At 41.6% G+C, this 17587-nt stretch overlaps 2 protein-coding genes across 2 annotated transcripts in view; one reads left to right on the top strand and one right to left on the bottom strand.

The window, feature by feature from the left end:
- Window positions 1-3840, top strand: part of LOC130178293 (nucleolar protein 9) — an 8879-nt gene extending 5039 nt beyond the window's left edge. Inside the window, exons 6-12 of the mRNA XM_056390380.1 lie at window positions 1862-2003; window positions 2137-2329; window positions 2424-2564; window positions 2758-2877; window positions 3054-3266; window positions 3369-3474; window positions 3609-3840. Coding sequence (XP_056246355.1) covers window positions 1862-2003; window positions 2137-2329; window positions 2424-2564; window positions 2758-2877; window positions 3054-3266; window positions 3369-3474; window positions 3609-3763 — 1070 coding nt within the window. The 3' untranslated portion in view covers window positions 3764-3840. The remainder of the gene's footprint in view (window positions 1-1861; window positions 2004-2136; window positions 2330-2423; window positions 2565-2757; window positions 2878-3053; window positions 3267-3368; window positions 3475-3608) is intronic.
- Window positions 3841-10470: 6630 nt separating this feature from the next.
- rem2 (RAS (RAD and GEM)-like GTP binding 2) overlaps window positions 10471-17587 on the bottom strand; it is a 28925-nt gene continuing 21808 nt past the window's right edge. Inside the window, exon 5 of the mRNA XM_056392298.1 lies at window positions 10471-11859. Coding sequence (XP_056248273.1) covers window positions 11531-11859 — 329 coding nt within the window. The 3' untranslated portion in view covers window positions 10471-11530. The remainder of the gene's footprint in view (window positions 11860-17587) is intronic.

Raw genomic sequence — 17587 nt, 5'->3', positions numbered from 1 at the left:
TTCTTGGAATCAGAGAAACATTTCAGCCTTTTCAATGCAAGTGCGGACTCTGAGGCGAGTCAGTGGGAAGTGCTCAAGGGCAACTGTTTTGAATAGAAAGTTGACTAGCATGTGTTGAGTCTACATGACGAATCCAACCTTGAAGAATTAATATGGCAGCACGGTGAATGGTCTATAGGGCAAATGCGCAAAGTGCAAGGAAACCTGAAGTGGTTCCTAACAGAGCTGCTCACAGAGAGTGAAGGACACGGTTTTGTTGAGGTCTGTCAAGTTATGGAAACAAAAGAGAGACACACAGCGTCTGGATAACTGAAGAGAGAGACAACACACTGTTTCTGCATCAGTCCCCTCCACGCATCACTCAGGGAGCAGATTTAAACTATAGGTTTAAGGTGACCCATGAGTCTGACATGGTGTCATTTAAAAATGATATAATAATAAAAAGACAGTCTGCAGTAAATATCAGAACGCGTCAAAAATTTAGGATCAAGTTAGAGATTCTAGAAGAATAAATAAAGTGAGTTGTGTAACATAAAGTTGAGGTTATGTAAGTAATATAAGGCTTAGCTGCAGTTATACATCTTTACGGTTCATTAACATAGATAAATAGATAGATAAACTTTACTGTCATTCAAGCTAAACACCAAACGGTGCATGTTGAACAAAAAATTTGTTTCATTGGCTTATAATAGTAAAAACTATAATACAACTACACTGCAACAAAGAATATATTGTTATATATTTTACATTATATTTCACATGATAGTATTTGTGTAAGGAAAAGAATACTGTTTCACATTGAAGTCACTGTAGTTATCAGGATATGCCTGCAGATCTGTAAGCGACGGGACTCACTGACTTCCAGTTTCCTGTCGTCTGAACCCATTCATGAAGCGCAGAAGGATTTTTTTCCTATCAGAGCAGAAACATAAATGATCGTGGGAAGTAAAGAACCTTCCTGATCAGAAATCCTCCAGATAGGGTTATGTATCATTTCCCACACGTGGATTAGTGTTTCCTCCTCTCTACGTCTCCAGCTCCAGCGCCGTCTTTAAGCGTGGCGTTATAAAGTCTGGAGGTGCTTCAGTGTACTGTATTGATGATTTTTGTGAACTGTGATGTTTGAACTGTATCATCCTTGTGTGTGTGCCTCCTGTAATACGTGCTTTAAGCTTTGTAAAATGTTGGCTGTCTCCTGCTCTAAAAATGGGGTTGGAGGTTAGTTCGGGTTAATCCCTTTATCCCAAATCTTCTTCAGTGATATTGGAGAGCTGCACTTCTGCAGTAACGCAGAATAAAACGCGGATACTTCATGACCCTTCCCATAATTGGAGGGTGTTTTCTGCCTTCTGTGGCCCTGAATCATTTTTAAACACTGGTTTCACTATACTATAATTCTGCATGTAATGCCATCGTTCCTGTCTGTGCAGATTAAATTCTACCAGCAAAAAGATTTTATCTGTATATCACCATAGAGATCCTCATGCAGCCACTCACCCGTTGGTAAACAGGGATTTTACTGTATTCTAAACTGCAAATAAAAAAAGAAAAAGGATGAGAATTTTTGCTGTTTCTTTCCATATTCCGTGAAGACATGATAACACAGGGTGAGAGGAGACACTTATGGGTAAAGAGATAAGCAAGCAAGTAAAAAAAAAAGGCATGAGCTTCTACACTGAGCCAGATGATTTAAATTATTTTTAAAAAACCTGCTTTGCATGTGTTTCATCAGGAAGGAGAATGTGTTTTTTTGAAGAACACTGGATGTAAATATACCCGTACCTTGCCACAGGGCTCCTTTTTTAAATTGGCAGAAAGTTTGAGTATTTTTCCTCTCCCTCCTTGTCTCCATCGTCTCTAGTAAGTGTGACAGACGCCGTTGCCAGTGCAGTGTTTCAGACCATGTTGACCGTGTGTCACCGAAAACGGCCCAAGCTCTGCAAACAGCTCCTCGGGCGCGTCATGGAGTACCTGACGAGCCGCAGTGCTGCTCCAGGAGTGAGGTGAGAGCCGAGTGTTGAATTCTACTTCATTGTAATTGATTTTATTTTTTATTTTTTTCAAAGATGTAACTGTTAACGGGAAGTGTTGTTGTTGTTGTTGTTGTTGTTGTTTTTGTTGTTGTTTTCCCTGTAGTCCACTCCTGGTGTTTCTGAAGGATCAGGCCTCTAGCCGCCTCATCGAGACGATCATACAGCTATCCCACAAGTCCCTTCTCCGTGATCTCTACAAAAACCATCTCAAGGGTCAGCTGGTCGAACTGGCCCTCCATCCAATCGCCAACTTCCCCATACAGAGGCTGACGGCGGCCTCTGCCAAATGCAAAGTGGTAGGTCGTACCATCTGGCGGCGCAGATGGAGAGTGATGAATTTACTACTGGGATAACTGAATTTACCTCTATGGCCCGTTTGTTTCTCTGTAGTTCCCGAGGTTGTTTGATGAGCTGGTCCAAGGAGTGGAGGCCATCTTAGCCGCAGGCCACATGGGGGTGATCGTCCAGCTGGCGGAGAGCTGTGCAGAAAGTGAAGAGAGACAGGACGAGCTGATGCAGTGTCTCCTGCGTGTAAGCCTCAAGGAGTGTTTGTTGTTGTTATATAGGTCCATATGGGTCTTGAATCAATATAACAATACCCTTGTTTCTATTTATTCCTCCTTCTTTATGAGTGGGATGACTGAAACTCCATAACCACACTATAAACGACTACTTCTTGTTTGATTTATTGATAATGGATTCATTGATGTGTTTTGGCTTCCAGGCGTTTCACTGCGCTGAGCCCGGCTCGCGACACGTCAGCTGCCTCCCTCTCTTCATGTCCCTGCTCACCTACGAGGTGTACTACCACTGTGACACAGCAGAGGGCAGCACGCAGACAGAGGTAAACAGCTGAGAGGAGTCAAATCAAATCGTCTCTGGGTTGATTTCGACTGATTTAGTAGCGAAAAGCAGCAGCACAAAGTCCTTTGAATACCAGTGAATCCCCCAGTGTATCGGTGTTGAATAGATGTTGCAGGTGCAGGGAGGTAAGGTTGTGGTTTTCTCGATCATTTCTAGGTCCCACTGTCCTCCATCTGTTACCATGGCTCCCGGCTTGTTCAAGCGCTGGCCCGGTTCAAGGAGCGCTCGCACCTCCTCAGCAGCCTGCGCACTCTGAACCCTGCTGACCTCCTGAAGCTGGCCTCTGACCCCGCGGGCAGCCACGTCCTCCAGGCCCTCATCACCACATCGAGCGACAAGGGCAGGGGCAAGATCCTCAAGAGAATGGAGGTACGAGTACAGGAGCGTCGACGGCTCATTAGAAGTGAAACGATTAATCGATGAGGTGATCTTTGGGTTTTGGATCTTATATCTTACCATTTGTCCTCCCAGGGTCTGTATGTCCAAATGGCCTGCTCCAGGTTGGGCAGTCGGGTGCTAGAAGCCATATGGAACAGTGCATCAGTCAGTCAGAGGCAAAGCATCGCACAGGAACTAGGTAAAACTAACAGGGACTTTAAATCACTTTTATATGGAATTACACATTTCATGCGACCCAGTGGCCGAGTGGTTAGGGAAATATCATCATCATCAAAGGTTTTAATTTGTTTCCTCTCCCATCTCCCCTTTCAGTTCCAAGTGAAAGCCAGCTGAGGTCCGACCAGTTCGCTCGTCACGTCTGGGCCAAGTTCGCCCTCTCCCACTTTGTGCACAGACGAGCGCATTGGCAGGAAATACAGACCGGCGAGTCCAAGAAGCGGAAGCTTTTCAGTGACATTCTCGATTAGGAAGTGCATATTTGTATCATCTTTTATTGTTATTTGATATATATTTTGACAAAAATTCAAATAGAAAATTGTCCTTATTTGTGTTGTCTTTTAGCTTTTTAATTAGAGTGTGGGGCTGAAGGGACGTCGGCACTGTCAGTCTCAGTCAGGACAAACCACTCTGGTGTTATTAGGTTATGTGGCCTGTAGGGGACGCTGGTGCAGCATTGATTCTTCGGGTCTTGTTTTCCCCATGTTCTCAAATGAATAGAGCAGCTCAAGCTCAAATGTGTGAACATAAAGTCACTTAGAAAACTGTCTGAAACTGACACAGACACACAGCTGACACGACTAATCTTCTTTTAGTTTGTTTTTTTACAATTAGAATCTCAGCACGACTCTCAATATAATACAGTATATATATATATATATATATATATATATATATATATATATATATATATACATATACATACACACACTGCATGTTGTATATAAAAAAGAGGGTTTGGTACATTTCAGACATTTGGGGAAAAACAGATGAAAATTATCAGACAACCCTTGAAGCTATAGTGGATTGTTGAGTTCCTCTGAATCTAGTGTTTCCTTGTAACTCCTTCACGGAAGCACAAACAAATTCAGGCTGTTTTAAATCGATCTGTGCCTCAGCAGTGAGCTGCTTTTGTCGCAGGTCTGTTGGAGACACATTTACTAAGTCACAGAGGAGAACATTGATTAGAAAATTGGTTTTAAGGAGGAGGACCTTTATCCTGGCAGATGCTTCTCAGTGGAGAGGAAGCACAGGGGCCGAGGAGCCACGCTGCAAGACGGCACGTGTTGTCTGTGTGGGAACAGCAACAAAGAGCATCATACCTCTAGGTAATAAATACACTGTCAGCACGCAGATCTCAATACTGTACTGACAGTGTCCCTATGTGATCACCTCATAATATACAACCAGGGGTTCGTTTCTAGTGCGTTTTTACATCTTTGAAGCGTATTTTAACAAAGACATTCATTCCTAAGATCATGGGAATTGGTGTCAACATGTGAGGCACAAAAACATAATGATTTAATTAATAGTAATTCAGTCCAACACAGTCCTATAATGAATGCTAGTTGAGCTTGAAAGCGTTCACACTGTCAGAGTTGTCTGAAGGTGTGGAAAAGACAGATATGTTTATTCAACATTATGGTAATTTTGAGGCTGTAGGTTTGATTGATTTATATTATGACATTTTTCTGATATTGGCAACGCTTCTTTTAATATACATCTAATATACACAACACCAAAATACGGATGTCGCATAGAATTACATCAACACAGTCATATAGATGGATAGAATAGAAATATATTTCGTATTGCGCTGCATTACATCAGTGAGGCGTCTCTATTTTCAGTCGGTGTACAGAATGTAAAGTAATGAGAACCACCCTTCACTGAAGCATGTCTGGACCTAGAGACCAATTTTAAAAAGAGCTTGGCACTGAGGAGGATTTAAAGGATCAGTTCACCCAAATCTGTTAAAAAAAACAAAACACATTTTTCCACATTCCTCTGGCATCAGATAGTTTCATTTGGCTTTATGTGGGGAGGTTTTGATATGCCACATGAATACAAGTGAGGTGCATTAAATTTTGTTTGTGACGTTGATATCATAATGAGGGTGCCTGACCGTTCCTCTTGCAGAATATAAAGCCGAACTGTCGGCTATGTTCATAAGATATTTCATAGTCTGAGTATATGCACACGCCCATGAAGATGTAATGGGTCCACTATAGGACACAGCCAGCCACCTCAGCCATTGGATGCGGAGCCTGATTTTGACAGTGGCCTCACTAACCCACGGCCGAGCCATGATGGTCTCATCCCTCAGTTATAGTGCGTCTTGCACAAACACTACTGATGCAGAACGTGTGGTCGTGCAGGTGACTAGGGAGAAAGCTCAGTTTAAATGTACCCTGTAGTCGAATCTGTATTTGAATCAATAGTTAGAGATGCTTAACTTAGCATAAAGATTCAAAGCAGTGGGAAACAGATAATCTGGCTCTGTTGAAAGCTAACAAAATACACCCAGCAGCACCTCTGAAGCTCATTAATGAACACATTTTATCTAATTTGTTTAATGCACATAAAAACGTATAAAAGGAGCATTGCTCCATTGTTTTATGGGGTTATGTGATGGACTGAATCTAGGCTGGGAACAATAACCACCCGTTGCCTGTGATACAGTTGCTATTGATGGTTGCTTGGCAACCTCACGGTGACATTTCTAGGTCTCTGTCTGAAATCACACCCTTATTCACCTATTCTCTAGTATCTCTACTTCCTATTTTGTGCCACAGACATCCAATAATTTCCACTATAGTGAGTAGTAAATTGAGATTTTGGACATGAGTTTGAATCACTATCATTTTGTTTAATCTCTGACAGATTTACAGACTGTAATAGTTGCATATATACAATGCATTGCATGTACATTGCATGAATGCTGCTTTTTTTCCATTGCACAGATTTCAGGATTTGTATTTTAAATGCAGTGCACTATACAGTAAAGGGAGTGACTATGGACAAGGTCCAGCAAATCACTGCTCTCAGCTCAGAAATAGTTTCACAAAAGAAAAATTACTGTAAAACTACAACTTGTCACTTTTAAACAACTTTCTGAACAGACAAGACAACAGACAACATATAGCATGTTCATTTTGGAACTATGTCCCTCTGCTTTCAGTCTTTGTGCTAAGCTAAGCTAGCATCTCCTGGTTCCAGCTTCATATTTACCAGACAGAAGTGAGAGCATATGGATCCACTCATCCGACTCTCCGCAAAGAAAGAAAATGAGTTTACCAAAATGTCACATAGTTCTTCTGAAGAATGTGGTTTTATGAGTTTTAGCTACTTCAGTCATGTTCAATCATTATCCAAGATATTCCCCATTACAAGGTTGAGATCAATACTAATCTCATGACGGCATCTAGTTATAGTCTTGCAATATTTTGCAGAACATATGGCTTTGCTGTCACCTTTTGACCTGCTATTAATCCACATTACTGGAAATGTGGGGAGCATTGCATGAGGCATTAAGCCCATAATGAGGCTGATTTGTGCCCTCCTCTTCAGCCCACTATTACAGTCACTTGGCCTGATGGTCGCTCCTGCTTTGACAAACCAGTACTAATTACATGTGCTTCATTCTGAGCGTGACGTTCAAGCGAGACTGGTCTGGTTCATTCTCGCTCCCTTTTGTTGTTTTGTTATTATAGCTCTGTGCATGTATAATCGGCTCTGTGCGCTCGGGAGACAAAGCAGAGGAACAATGACCTTTGGTGTACAGAGCCATTGCTGCTTGAAAACAAATCACATGGATTCCCCAGGGATTCAGCAACGCTCCCTTCAGTGCCACTCAATGTCTGTCCGCACTAGTGCACGGCCATCACTGCAGCCTCCACATGCACTAGTCTATCCCCAGTTACACTTCACAGACCATTTCCAATATTAACCTCCCAGCTAACATGCCTACACCCACACCTCAGGAAAATATGCATCTCATTAGATATGCACAGCGCTCACTGAAAATAGTCTTTCTTTGATACAAAGTGAGGAGTAAGTTCGACAGGCTTTCACTGACGCACAGTAGGTGGTTTTTTCGTCTTTCAGGCTGCCTCTGTCTTCCCTACTCTTGAGAAGTATTCTTTTGCCCGAAAATCACAGGAAATGCCCACAGAGTGAGTCAGCGACAGAAAGACGGAGAGAGGGAGGATTTCTGTCACGATTCGTGAGACTGATAGGGTGTCACGAAAAGAAATTGTATCATATTGTCCTCATTTCCCTTTCTATTTCCTGCGGGCTTCTGTGTGGCTGTCATATGTATGCTATTATCTGACAGCTATCTGACCTGTTTAAGTGTGATAAAATCCTTTTTGTGTCAGTTTCAATTCTGTGAGTCATATTGTATAAAATCCAGCCTGCCTCAATCGGAGGAGTTCACCTTATCTCTGTGCTTATAACAATCTGTCTCCTATTCACCTACTGGCGTAAAAAAAAAGTAAACACAAACAAAAAACCTCCTCTTTCTGCAAATCAACATAAATATAGGACATATGAGATGCCAAAGGACTCTAGGACTCATTGTCTCCTTGACAACCGTCTCCAAGCAACCATTACTCCTCAAAGCATTTCTCCAGCCCCATCTCTCTCTGACTCCCTCTCTCCCTCTCTCTCTCTCTCCCTCTTCAACCCCTCTGTCTCTTTGCCAGTTTGCCGTCCTCTCAAGAGTCCTCCCATCCTATCCACTCCAAACAGTCACTGTACCAGCATCAGAACCCTGGAAATTGCAGCCATCTGATGTGCTCTCATGTGATTGGCTGTAGGGTACAGTGTTCCCGCTTCTTAACCCGAGGCGCTTCACTACACCTGCCAAGACTAGGGTGGAGCTGACAGAGATGTTTTCATAGTTTCTTTGCAATTAACGAACTAAAATGCTTTTGCGGTGCATCAAACTACCTGCTTAGTGATTAGAAATCAAATCCCAATCCCTAGTAGATCATTAGCTGTGGTACTCGATGTTAAGATATTATCAACCATGTTGACCACGTTGTTGAAAGTAGACAATAGGTCAAAAAAACACTGGCTTTTATTTTTCTGAATCTACTTTATCCAAAAGTGTTTTATGGACTGTCAATTCATAAATTATCTGTGTAACTTTATTTTTGGCCTCTGGATTTTTTCATCTGTAGTTAATCTCCTATTTGCATACAGTTGCTTGATTGATTATGTTGTAAGGCAAGATCACCTAAATTACAAAGAAACATTTTCTCACTTCTAGTCGTATTTAGCCGGTCGGTTTGAAGATACCATTTTTTGACATATCTATCCCAATACACTGGAGGTAAATATAATTACATCTGTGGTTGGAATTGGACTTTTTTACATTTAAAAGACTCACTTTTCAGTGACAATGTACTTTACTGTCAAAACACAGAGCACACTATGAACAATTTCCCCTGGAAATACTTTCCACTGAAGACGTGTATGAGTATGAAAAATGTTCACAGCGTGGTTCTTAAACTCTTTCTATTATGCCCCCCTTTAGGGAGGCCACCAATTCACTCTCCCTGATGCATAAATTCATAACATCCTGAACCGTGGAACAATTTGGGGGAAACTAGTGACAAAAGGACCCAAGTTGAATTGAATTATAGTTTTTACAGACAGAAAACACAATAAGGGACTCCTGCTATTTTGACAGTGAACTCGAAACTCAACAGCAAGATAACCTTAAGAGCCTGCCAGCATCAGAGCACACTTTTGACTTGTCACACCAGGAAAAGCACAAGAGGAACTAAAAACATTAACATGTCTCAGTTCCAGGAGTTACTGCAATACAAAACACCAATTAATAATGATATTAGTCACATCTGTGTTAGACGAGTCACAATGTCTGCTGTGAAAAAGGTCCATTCAACTTTAGTTTTCCCTCCTGGCCCGCCACTATGGGAACCACTGATCCAAAGTAACAAGCGCACCAATTCTGGAAAGAGAGGTGGTTTTTCTATTTTTCAATGGTGTGGGCACCAGAAATGAAATGTCCTTTGTATTGGGATGATAGCAGAAATCTCAGATCCTGGCCAAACGATATGAATGGTTAGATACCATTAGAGTTATAATATATGTAATTTAGATGAGCCAACTATTTAAAGTCTTAGTGTAGTGCAGTGGCTCCCAACCAGTATGTACTTGTACCACTTAGCGGATACTTCTGCATTTTTCAGAGGGTATAAGGACAAGTTGTGGTGTAGCTCAATTACTTTGGAAATAGGTGAAATTACAATTTCATTTAAAAATACATTCACATATTGAGTCAGCTTTAACACTGAACTATCTGTTGTGACAGAGTGCATAAAAACTATTTAGCAAGCGAGCAGAGAAGTTAAAATATAATAATAAAAAGTTGAAGTAGTTAGCTTAAAGTAGACATTTGAAATAGCACAAAGTCACAGATAAAAGGATGAAATTGTTAGCTAAACGCTGACGCAGTTAGCTAAAAGTAATTGATGAACAATTTTAAACCGTTAGCTCAAAATGACTGACCAAAGGTTGAAACAGTTAGCTAAATGTGGTGGATAAACAGTTGTAATAGGAAGTTAAAAGTCGTCCATACGATGTAGCTTCTACTACTCCAAGTGGAACTACGAACTTGAGCAAACCATCCTAAATACTGACAGTTCAAATGTACAATTAACAGTTTTAAACACCGTCCAGTTTAAAATCAGTTTAAATGAACATATTTGGAACAAGCCAGTTGGTGTTGATTAAGTTTTTCAGTATAAGACAAAAAAGGTTGAGAACCACAGCCATTAGAGGACTAAAGCATTTTGGTTTTTATATTGTCATCATTAAAAAGCTAACTTGATGCATCTTTCAAAAAGCATGTGTTCTGATCTTGAAGTTCATATTGCTTGGTCTTGGTTCATATTCTTCCCTGATGCAGTCTATTTTTGACCTGAGATTTTGTTACAGCCACAAAGTGTTGACGTCGCATGATTTTACTGCGTAGTCCTAAATAGAACAACTGTCCTGAGAGGATGGCTCGCAGTCTGTCTAGAGGCCGTGTGACTCATCTGATGACCTGTCACGGCATCCCTCAACCTCGTGAACACTGTAATGAAACATTCATTTTATAATGTTGGTGAGAAAAAGAAAAAATAAAAATAGGACAAGACACTCATTCAGGATGTCAAACAAAAATTTTATTCTCAGTGGAAAGATGACAGTGTTTAGTAGACGGTGACAAACGAGTGAGCATGTGTAAGTGACGCCGCCACGCTTGACGAGATATCCAAGCAACGTTTCCAGAACGTTCTCTTTTGGGTCACCTGTGTGGCCAGCCCCCACAGAATTCAGTCTCCACACACACGGTTAATGCCAGAGGTTAAAAAGAGAAAAATGAAAACATCAAACAGCCACAGGTAGATTTTAGGTTTTCTCTTGTTTGTCCTCCTGTGCTTCAAGAACACCCCAGTGTTCTGTGACTCAGCTTCAACTGGAGAAAAGTTCAGTCCGGTCATCCTTGTTAACGTCTCCTTCTTTATAGGAGTTTTGACCTTTTTTCTTTCGCTCCACATCCTACGGTAAAGGGTTCTTTGTGCTGATCACTGGTGATGCATTCAGCGGAAATATGGCTTGGGCGCCGATGTCTTTAGCTTTGTATAAAAGTCACAGATGAATATATATGCCATTGGTGGTATCAAACACTTCTTTAAATCAGTACGGGAAACAAAAGGTGGATGCAGTTTGAAGGTTGTGGCTAGTAAATAAAGGGTCATGCCTTTGATGGCATTGCTAGAGACACTAGCTAGATTGTGCATTAGCTATTGGCCACTGAGGTACGGTAAATCCAGTATCATGTAATTGTAAAACCTACAGGGTCATGTCTTATATCGTCTACTCTGCATGCTATAAAACAAGGTCTACAATAGGTTTACATTAGATTGCTATCAGTCTCTATATAATCAGTGCGTGCTACTTGATTATGTGTTTACTTGTGACCCCCCGCCCCCTTTCTCCACCCTTGACCTTTATCTGCCATTGCTAAATTTGTATCCTTTTTACCCCTCTAATTTTCTCACTCACCTAGACCCTCCATTTAATCATCTGCTCCTCCCTACTATCTTCCATTTGACCTCTTCGCCTCCTCCATCTTTCACCCCTCCTTCATATCTTTCCATCCAGTGTGTTTGTACATGTGTGGGAGTGTGTCTCTTTGCTTGCGTGTACGCATGTGTGTGTCACAGTGCACTGAGGTCGTGGCAGGAGCGAGACTTCTGGCGGAGGATCTTGCTACCCCGGTGACGGCTCATCTCCCGGTAGCGTCCCCTATCCCGATCCCGGTCTCGGCCGTACGAGCGCGGTACCAGCCCCGCCAAGAAGCGTTTGGCCCGGCTGGTCAGGCTCTCCCTGCGACCTGACCCGGGGTCCCCGTCGGTCCAGCCGGGACCCACACAGTCGCCCCTTGCGGTCCGAACCGCCGCTTCCAGCAGCTCGTTGGTGCCGTGGTCCAGGGAGGCTGAGAGCTCCAGGTAGAGGCAGTCAAACATCATGGCGCTGGATTGGGCCTCTGGTGAGAGAGAGAGAGAGAGAGAGAGAAGATAGATTTTAGAAACGTGTCTAGATTGTGCTCATTTTAAATAATTGAGGATTCATAAACTGGCAGCTGCAAATGGCAATTAGAAGCAGCAGTTTGAAATGTAAGGACATTAGATCCTGAAGCCAGTAAACCATCCGCAGCATGGTAACGACCCAGCTGGTATGTGATGTGCATCACCACAAGTTAATATCTCTGCATCAACAGCTCACTTGCGGCTATTTGGGAGACTCAGTTAGACTTTTAAGTGGTAGTTTGTTACTTGTTACGCACCAAATTGAGACAAATAGAGTCTCTCACTTTGGAGGGATGTGACACTCCTCTCTGTTTAGTGCGCTTCCTAAATCTTGCCTGATAACAAGGACAGTGAAAGAGAAATATGCACAGTCCTTTTCTATAACGCTGATGTATTACAGTGGATACTACTACACAATAGGCCTTTATGCTTCCAAGCTAAAAAATTACCATAATTTGTTTAAATACTCAGTGTTTTTCTTCCTTTCGACCGCACATTATTTATCAGTGGATGCAGTTTGCTCAGTTGTCATGGAGATGGATTAGTTGGCATATGGCATATGACATATGAAAGCTCTTGAAAAAGCCAGTAAGTGGATCTTGAGTTTTGATTTTTTTATTTTGGGAATTATTTGTTTTATCGAATCAGTCATTTCACTGAACAATTTACAGGACAAAAAGTATCTCTGTGGTTTGATACGACCATATAAGTCAAGGTCCTCCCACTAGCTTTTTCCAGAGCTTTCATATCTCATGATGGAACTGATGAGGACCATATGATACAGTTGAAAGTTCGGGGAAAAGTATGTACAGTAAATGGACCTTGAGATGCGATTGTTTTGTCAAACTACTATTGCAAATGAAGTCACAAAGCAAGGAATGGTTAAAATGAGAACTTTTCAGCAGAGATATTACCAAGTGCTTGTGCTGCCATTTTAAAATCTGAATTTGTTTCATACCAGTTTTCATTTGCTTTTCAACATCACATTTAAAAATCTTTTATTTCGTTAAACTAATTAGCCTTCATCATATTGTATTGTTTGTAAAATTAACATCCTTTTGAGAATCTGTCTCGTTAACAGTTATAAATGAAAAGACGGAGCCAGACAGACGGTGGTGGCAGGATGGGGTTAACGTTGCCACGAGCTGAGTTGTGTAAGCTCAAATCTCTTGGCTGCAGCTCAAATGGGAAAACGTTTTCTATCTCAATGTGACTCTCCTGGATAAGGACAGGTGACTAAATGTGTTGTTGACAAGGCTCAGTATCTCAGCTAAAAGCGCCTGTTTGTCTCTGGTCAAACAAGCAAAGCTATGATAAGGAAAGCTGACAGATACGGATCACTCAGCAACAAATGGGCTTCATCGTCAGCTCAAATACCTTTTCTTTTTTTTTAACTATACTTGAGGTTTTGCTTTATTCCTGCTGTGCTCAGAGCCAGTCTGAGAGTTCATGAGTAGCTGTGTGCAGAAAGGGCTTTTAAACCTCACCATTGGTATTCATAATAACGCAATAAAACTAACGCTGTATGAACTTCAAATGATTGCAAAGTGCTAGCAGCGGGATGAGGTTACTGGTTGATGAATTTTGTGTGTATTTCAGAAAACTTCTGAAGAAGAAGAAGTTTTTTCTTAGTTTAGAAAAATAATTCCAAGCACAGTTAATACCCTGAAGTACTGATAAAAACATTCAAATAATGTACTTGCAAGAAGATAAAAACATAACACATAAATACAGCAAATTAAGTGAGATAAGCTCTTCAATAATGAATAATATCAGGGAAAACAAGTGGCTACAACCCGTGTGATTTTAAATTGAACAGGCCAGAACTACTGAGGGGACAAAATGGTTTTTCAATTAAAGCCATGGTCGGCAGAAATCTATAAAAGAAAGGGGGAGAAAAAACCCACCAGAACTTGAAAATGCAGCCGCCCTCCTGCAGCTCTGCCCTCACAGACATATGCACACGCTTCATACACATGCATGGCAACACAAGCCACACAACCACTGCTGTGAGCCTTTGGCTAATGTTAGCACACGGCTAAGCTATTAATATCTACATACACATACAAATCTACCTACACAAACACTACTACAAACTACTGCAATACATTTCGATATTACATTACAGGAAAATGAAGTTAGCAGCCAGATGGGCTCGATTTTCTACAGCCTGAAAACTGAGTCCAGAGGATCCGCAGACATCTAGTTTGCTCTCAGACCGCTTCAATTACAATACGCTGATAGATGATTATGGAATTTTTGCAGATTGACGCCAATCCATTACTCCCTCCCCCAGCATTAACTGTCACCTTTAATTCTTAATATACTATATAATAATACTTTTTATTTTTATTTTCTGGTTGCAAATTCGAAATGGGAAAACGAAGAAGCTTTCTTTGAGACAGACATTGAAATAATTACTGTCGGATGTAAATGTGTGCTGCATTTTGCATCAGCTTTGACCTGTTCTACCTACTGCGCTTTATACACGTTGCTGTTGAGTACAATTAACGATCAGCGAGAATAGTTCAGCTATATTCACCTTTATTTTTTTTCCCAGGTAATGAGGTTGTTTAAAACATGTCTAATCAGTTGTGAGGTCGCCCTCTGCACTCTCTTATAAAACGCCAGCAATGTGATGTCATGTGTCCCATATCTAAACAATTAAACTGAAGTGTTAATGTTTTCGTTGTGGGAAAAAAAGACATGGTTTGTAAAGTTTGTAGAGTTCTCTGGATGACTAGATATGACGATCTCAACTCAAGGACCACTGCTGATATTTTCCTGAGCTTTCAAATGCATGCTCTTTATCAGTGGATGGAGTTTGCTCATTCGTCATGGAGATGCCTTTGACATCGATTACTATGAACAGTGTCTAGAATGAACTTTCATGCCTAACTTCTAAATCAACATGGAGCAAACTTCCTCTGCTAATGAAGACTATGTGATATGGTTGACAGCTCTACAAGAAGCTAGTAAGCAGACCTTGAATTTAGATTTTCACCCCCCCCCCCCATATGGTTGGATATGATTATCTTAACTCAAGGTCCCCCAAACTACCTTTATCGAGAGCTTTCAGCCACATTTTCTTCAGCATTGGATGAAGTTTGCTCAGTTGCCATGGAGATAGATCTGTTGACAGGGGATGAGCAAACTCCATCTGTTGATAATGACCATGTGATACTGAAAGTGACAGAAAAAATGTAAGTGGTATACTCGTTTTTTCGTAGAGCGCAAGCATATAGGCGTCAGTGTTACACAGGTGTTACAACAAACTGAGCTAGATTTGATCGGGGTGTAATAATCCACCCGCACAGCAGCTGTCGGCCCACTGCGGTGTCACCTAAAAGTGGGTGAGGTAAGAGAGGGAGGAAAAAAGACAAATCCCAAACCAGATCAACACAGCTTATCCTAATGCCCGCGACAGCTGATTGAATTGAATTTAGTCTTTATAACTTGTTAAAAGAGTGTTTGGGAAATTGAATTGGAGAGGAGAGGAGAGGATCCGAAGTGAGGAGATGAGGCGAGGAAATAAGGAGAGGAGAGGAAACAAGCAGAAACGAAGCAGTAAGGAGAGGAGAAGAGATGAGAGAGGAAGAGAGTGAAGATGAGAGAAGAAGAGGAGAGGGGGAAAGACGTAGAGGTACAGAGGAGAAGAAGAAGTGAGGAGAAGAGAGATCACAAGAGGAGAGGAGGAAATAAGAGAGGAGAGGAGACAAGATAAGATAAGGAGAGGAGGAGAAGGGGAAAGATGGAGAGGTACCGAGGAGAGAGGAGAAGAGGAGAGGGGAAGAAGTAAGGAAAGGAGAAGAGAGATCAGAAGAGGAGAGTAGGACATAAGAGAGGAGAGAGACAATTAGGAGAAGAGAGGGAAAAAAAGGACTACAACAGAGTACAAGGAAAGGAGAGGAGACCAGACAAAATGAGGAGACCAGAAGAAGAGGAAGAAGAGAAGAAGAGGAGAGGAGACCAGAAGAAGAGGAAGAAGAGAAGAAGAGGAGAAGAGACAAGAACAGCAGCGGTAGAAGAAAACAAGAGACGATAGGAGGCGAGAGGAAGCAGGGGGCCACCCAAAGGTGATCACAATGTAGGGTCCCTCCCTGCGTGCTGACAAGGAGAGAGAAGGGATGGAGAAAGAGACAGACGGAGAATAAAGTGAGAGTGGCATTAAGCTGAATAGGAAGAAACATATGAGTCATGAAGAAAAGGGAGATGCTGAAAGGAGATGACAGGCAAGATGGCATAGGAAATGAACTAGGAGGAGGAGGAGGAGGAGGAGGAGGAGGAGGAGGAGGAGGAGGAGACGGAGAGAGACATACAGACAGAAATAATGCCGACTAAGCAAACCGAGCCAGAGTGCATATTAATCAAAGCCCTGAGGAGCAGGGCCACACCACAGCCATTTTGAGCAAATGATAAATATGTTCCCAGTGTGAGAGAGGGTGTATCACTGTGTTAAAGAGGGATGTAGCAAAGGGGGGCGAGAGGTGAGACATAGCAGAATAAAAGTGTCACTGTACATGCCATAAATAGACTTTATGACTTCAGCTCCCTCAGCCAGGCCCCGGGTTTTTTAAAAGAGGATGTTAGCTAGCTGGACAGGCCAGTCAGCTTCCCCCATCAGGCTCACATATCACAGAGAATACATGTGGTTTATCCAGAGAGGACATAAGAACATCCTTGTCAGGCGCCCCGGGAACAAGGATGAAACATTTCCATATTGCTGACCACTTCGGTCCTCCTTTTCTGATTTGGTTTTTTTAGTTTTTTTATGAAGAGAGAATATGCTGAGTACAGGCATCTCTCATTATTCCTCACCTCCTGCTCTCCGTCTTCCCCACGTGTCATTAAGTATAAACTGAAGCCGTGACCGAGTCGGCAGCAGTGTGCAGGCGCCGATGTGCACTGATTTTACACTTGCTGCCTCTCTTTAAATTGCACAACAAAGCAAACCAAACAAGATTTGACCCACACGATAAACAGACACTCACACATTTTTTCAACATGACTCCTTGTAGGATTACTCCAAGAAAGCATGATAATGATAAAGACAACGCAATCAGCTGTTGATTCATTTCTCTAAGTATGTACAATATGTTTTGTTGGAACAAAAAAAATAGAAAAATATCGTGCTATTTAGCCTCAGTAAATGCCAATACTTTTTTAGCGATGTGCTACACTCAAATAAATAATTAATGCTTTGTTCAAAAGGCCTGATTATATGAAATAGTTTGGTTGACAAAATATATTATAACACCTTATTGGTATTGTAGTGTAGCCCCACAGTGAAACTACTTCCTGATTGTTATTTAAGTGACATTTTATGAGTCGCATTGAAATGTGATATGCTTTCCTGGAATCAGGCATTCGAATGTCTTCCTGGTGTACTGCGCCAGTGTGAAAAGCCCTCGAGCAGATTGTTTAAATGCTCAACTGTAGCATTAAAGCATTAAAGCGTTAAAGCGTTAAACTGAATGAAGGCTTTCACTCATACCTACAGTCAGAAAACCAAAACAGCCAAAGGAAACCAATAAAGAAAGAGTTAAAAAGAATGTAGAGCTGCAGAGGTGAGAGGTAACATCAAAGTGCTTTAACATTAAAAGCTGAGTCAAGTGGATGCTAACAAGCTAACATTACTTTCCCATCTGGACAGATTCTTCTAAGGAGTCATAATTTAAACTTCTA

This window comes from Seriola aureovittata, chromosome 12 (assembly GCF_021018895.1).
Source record: "Seriola aureovittata isolate HTS-2021-v1 ecotype China chromosome 12, ASM2101889v1, whole genome shotgun sequence".
Taxonomy (NCBI): domain Eukaryota; kingdom Metazoa; phylum Chordata; class Actinopteri; order Carangiformes; family Carangidae; genus Seriola; species Seriola aureovittata.
This window is presented reverse-complemented; position numbering and strand designations above follow the sequence as displayed.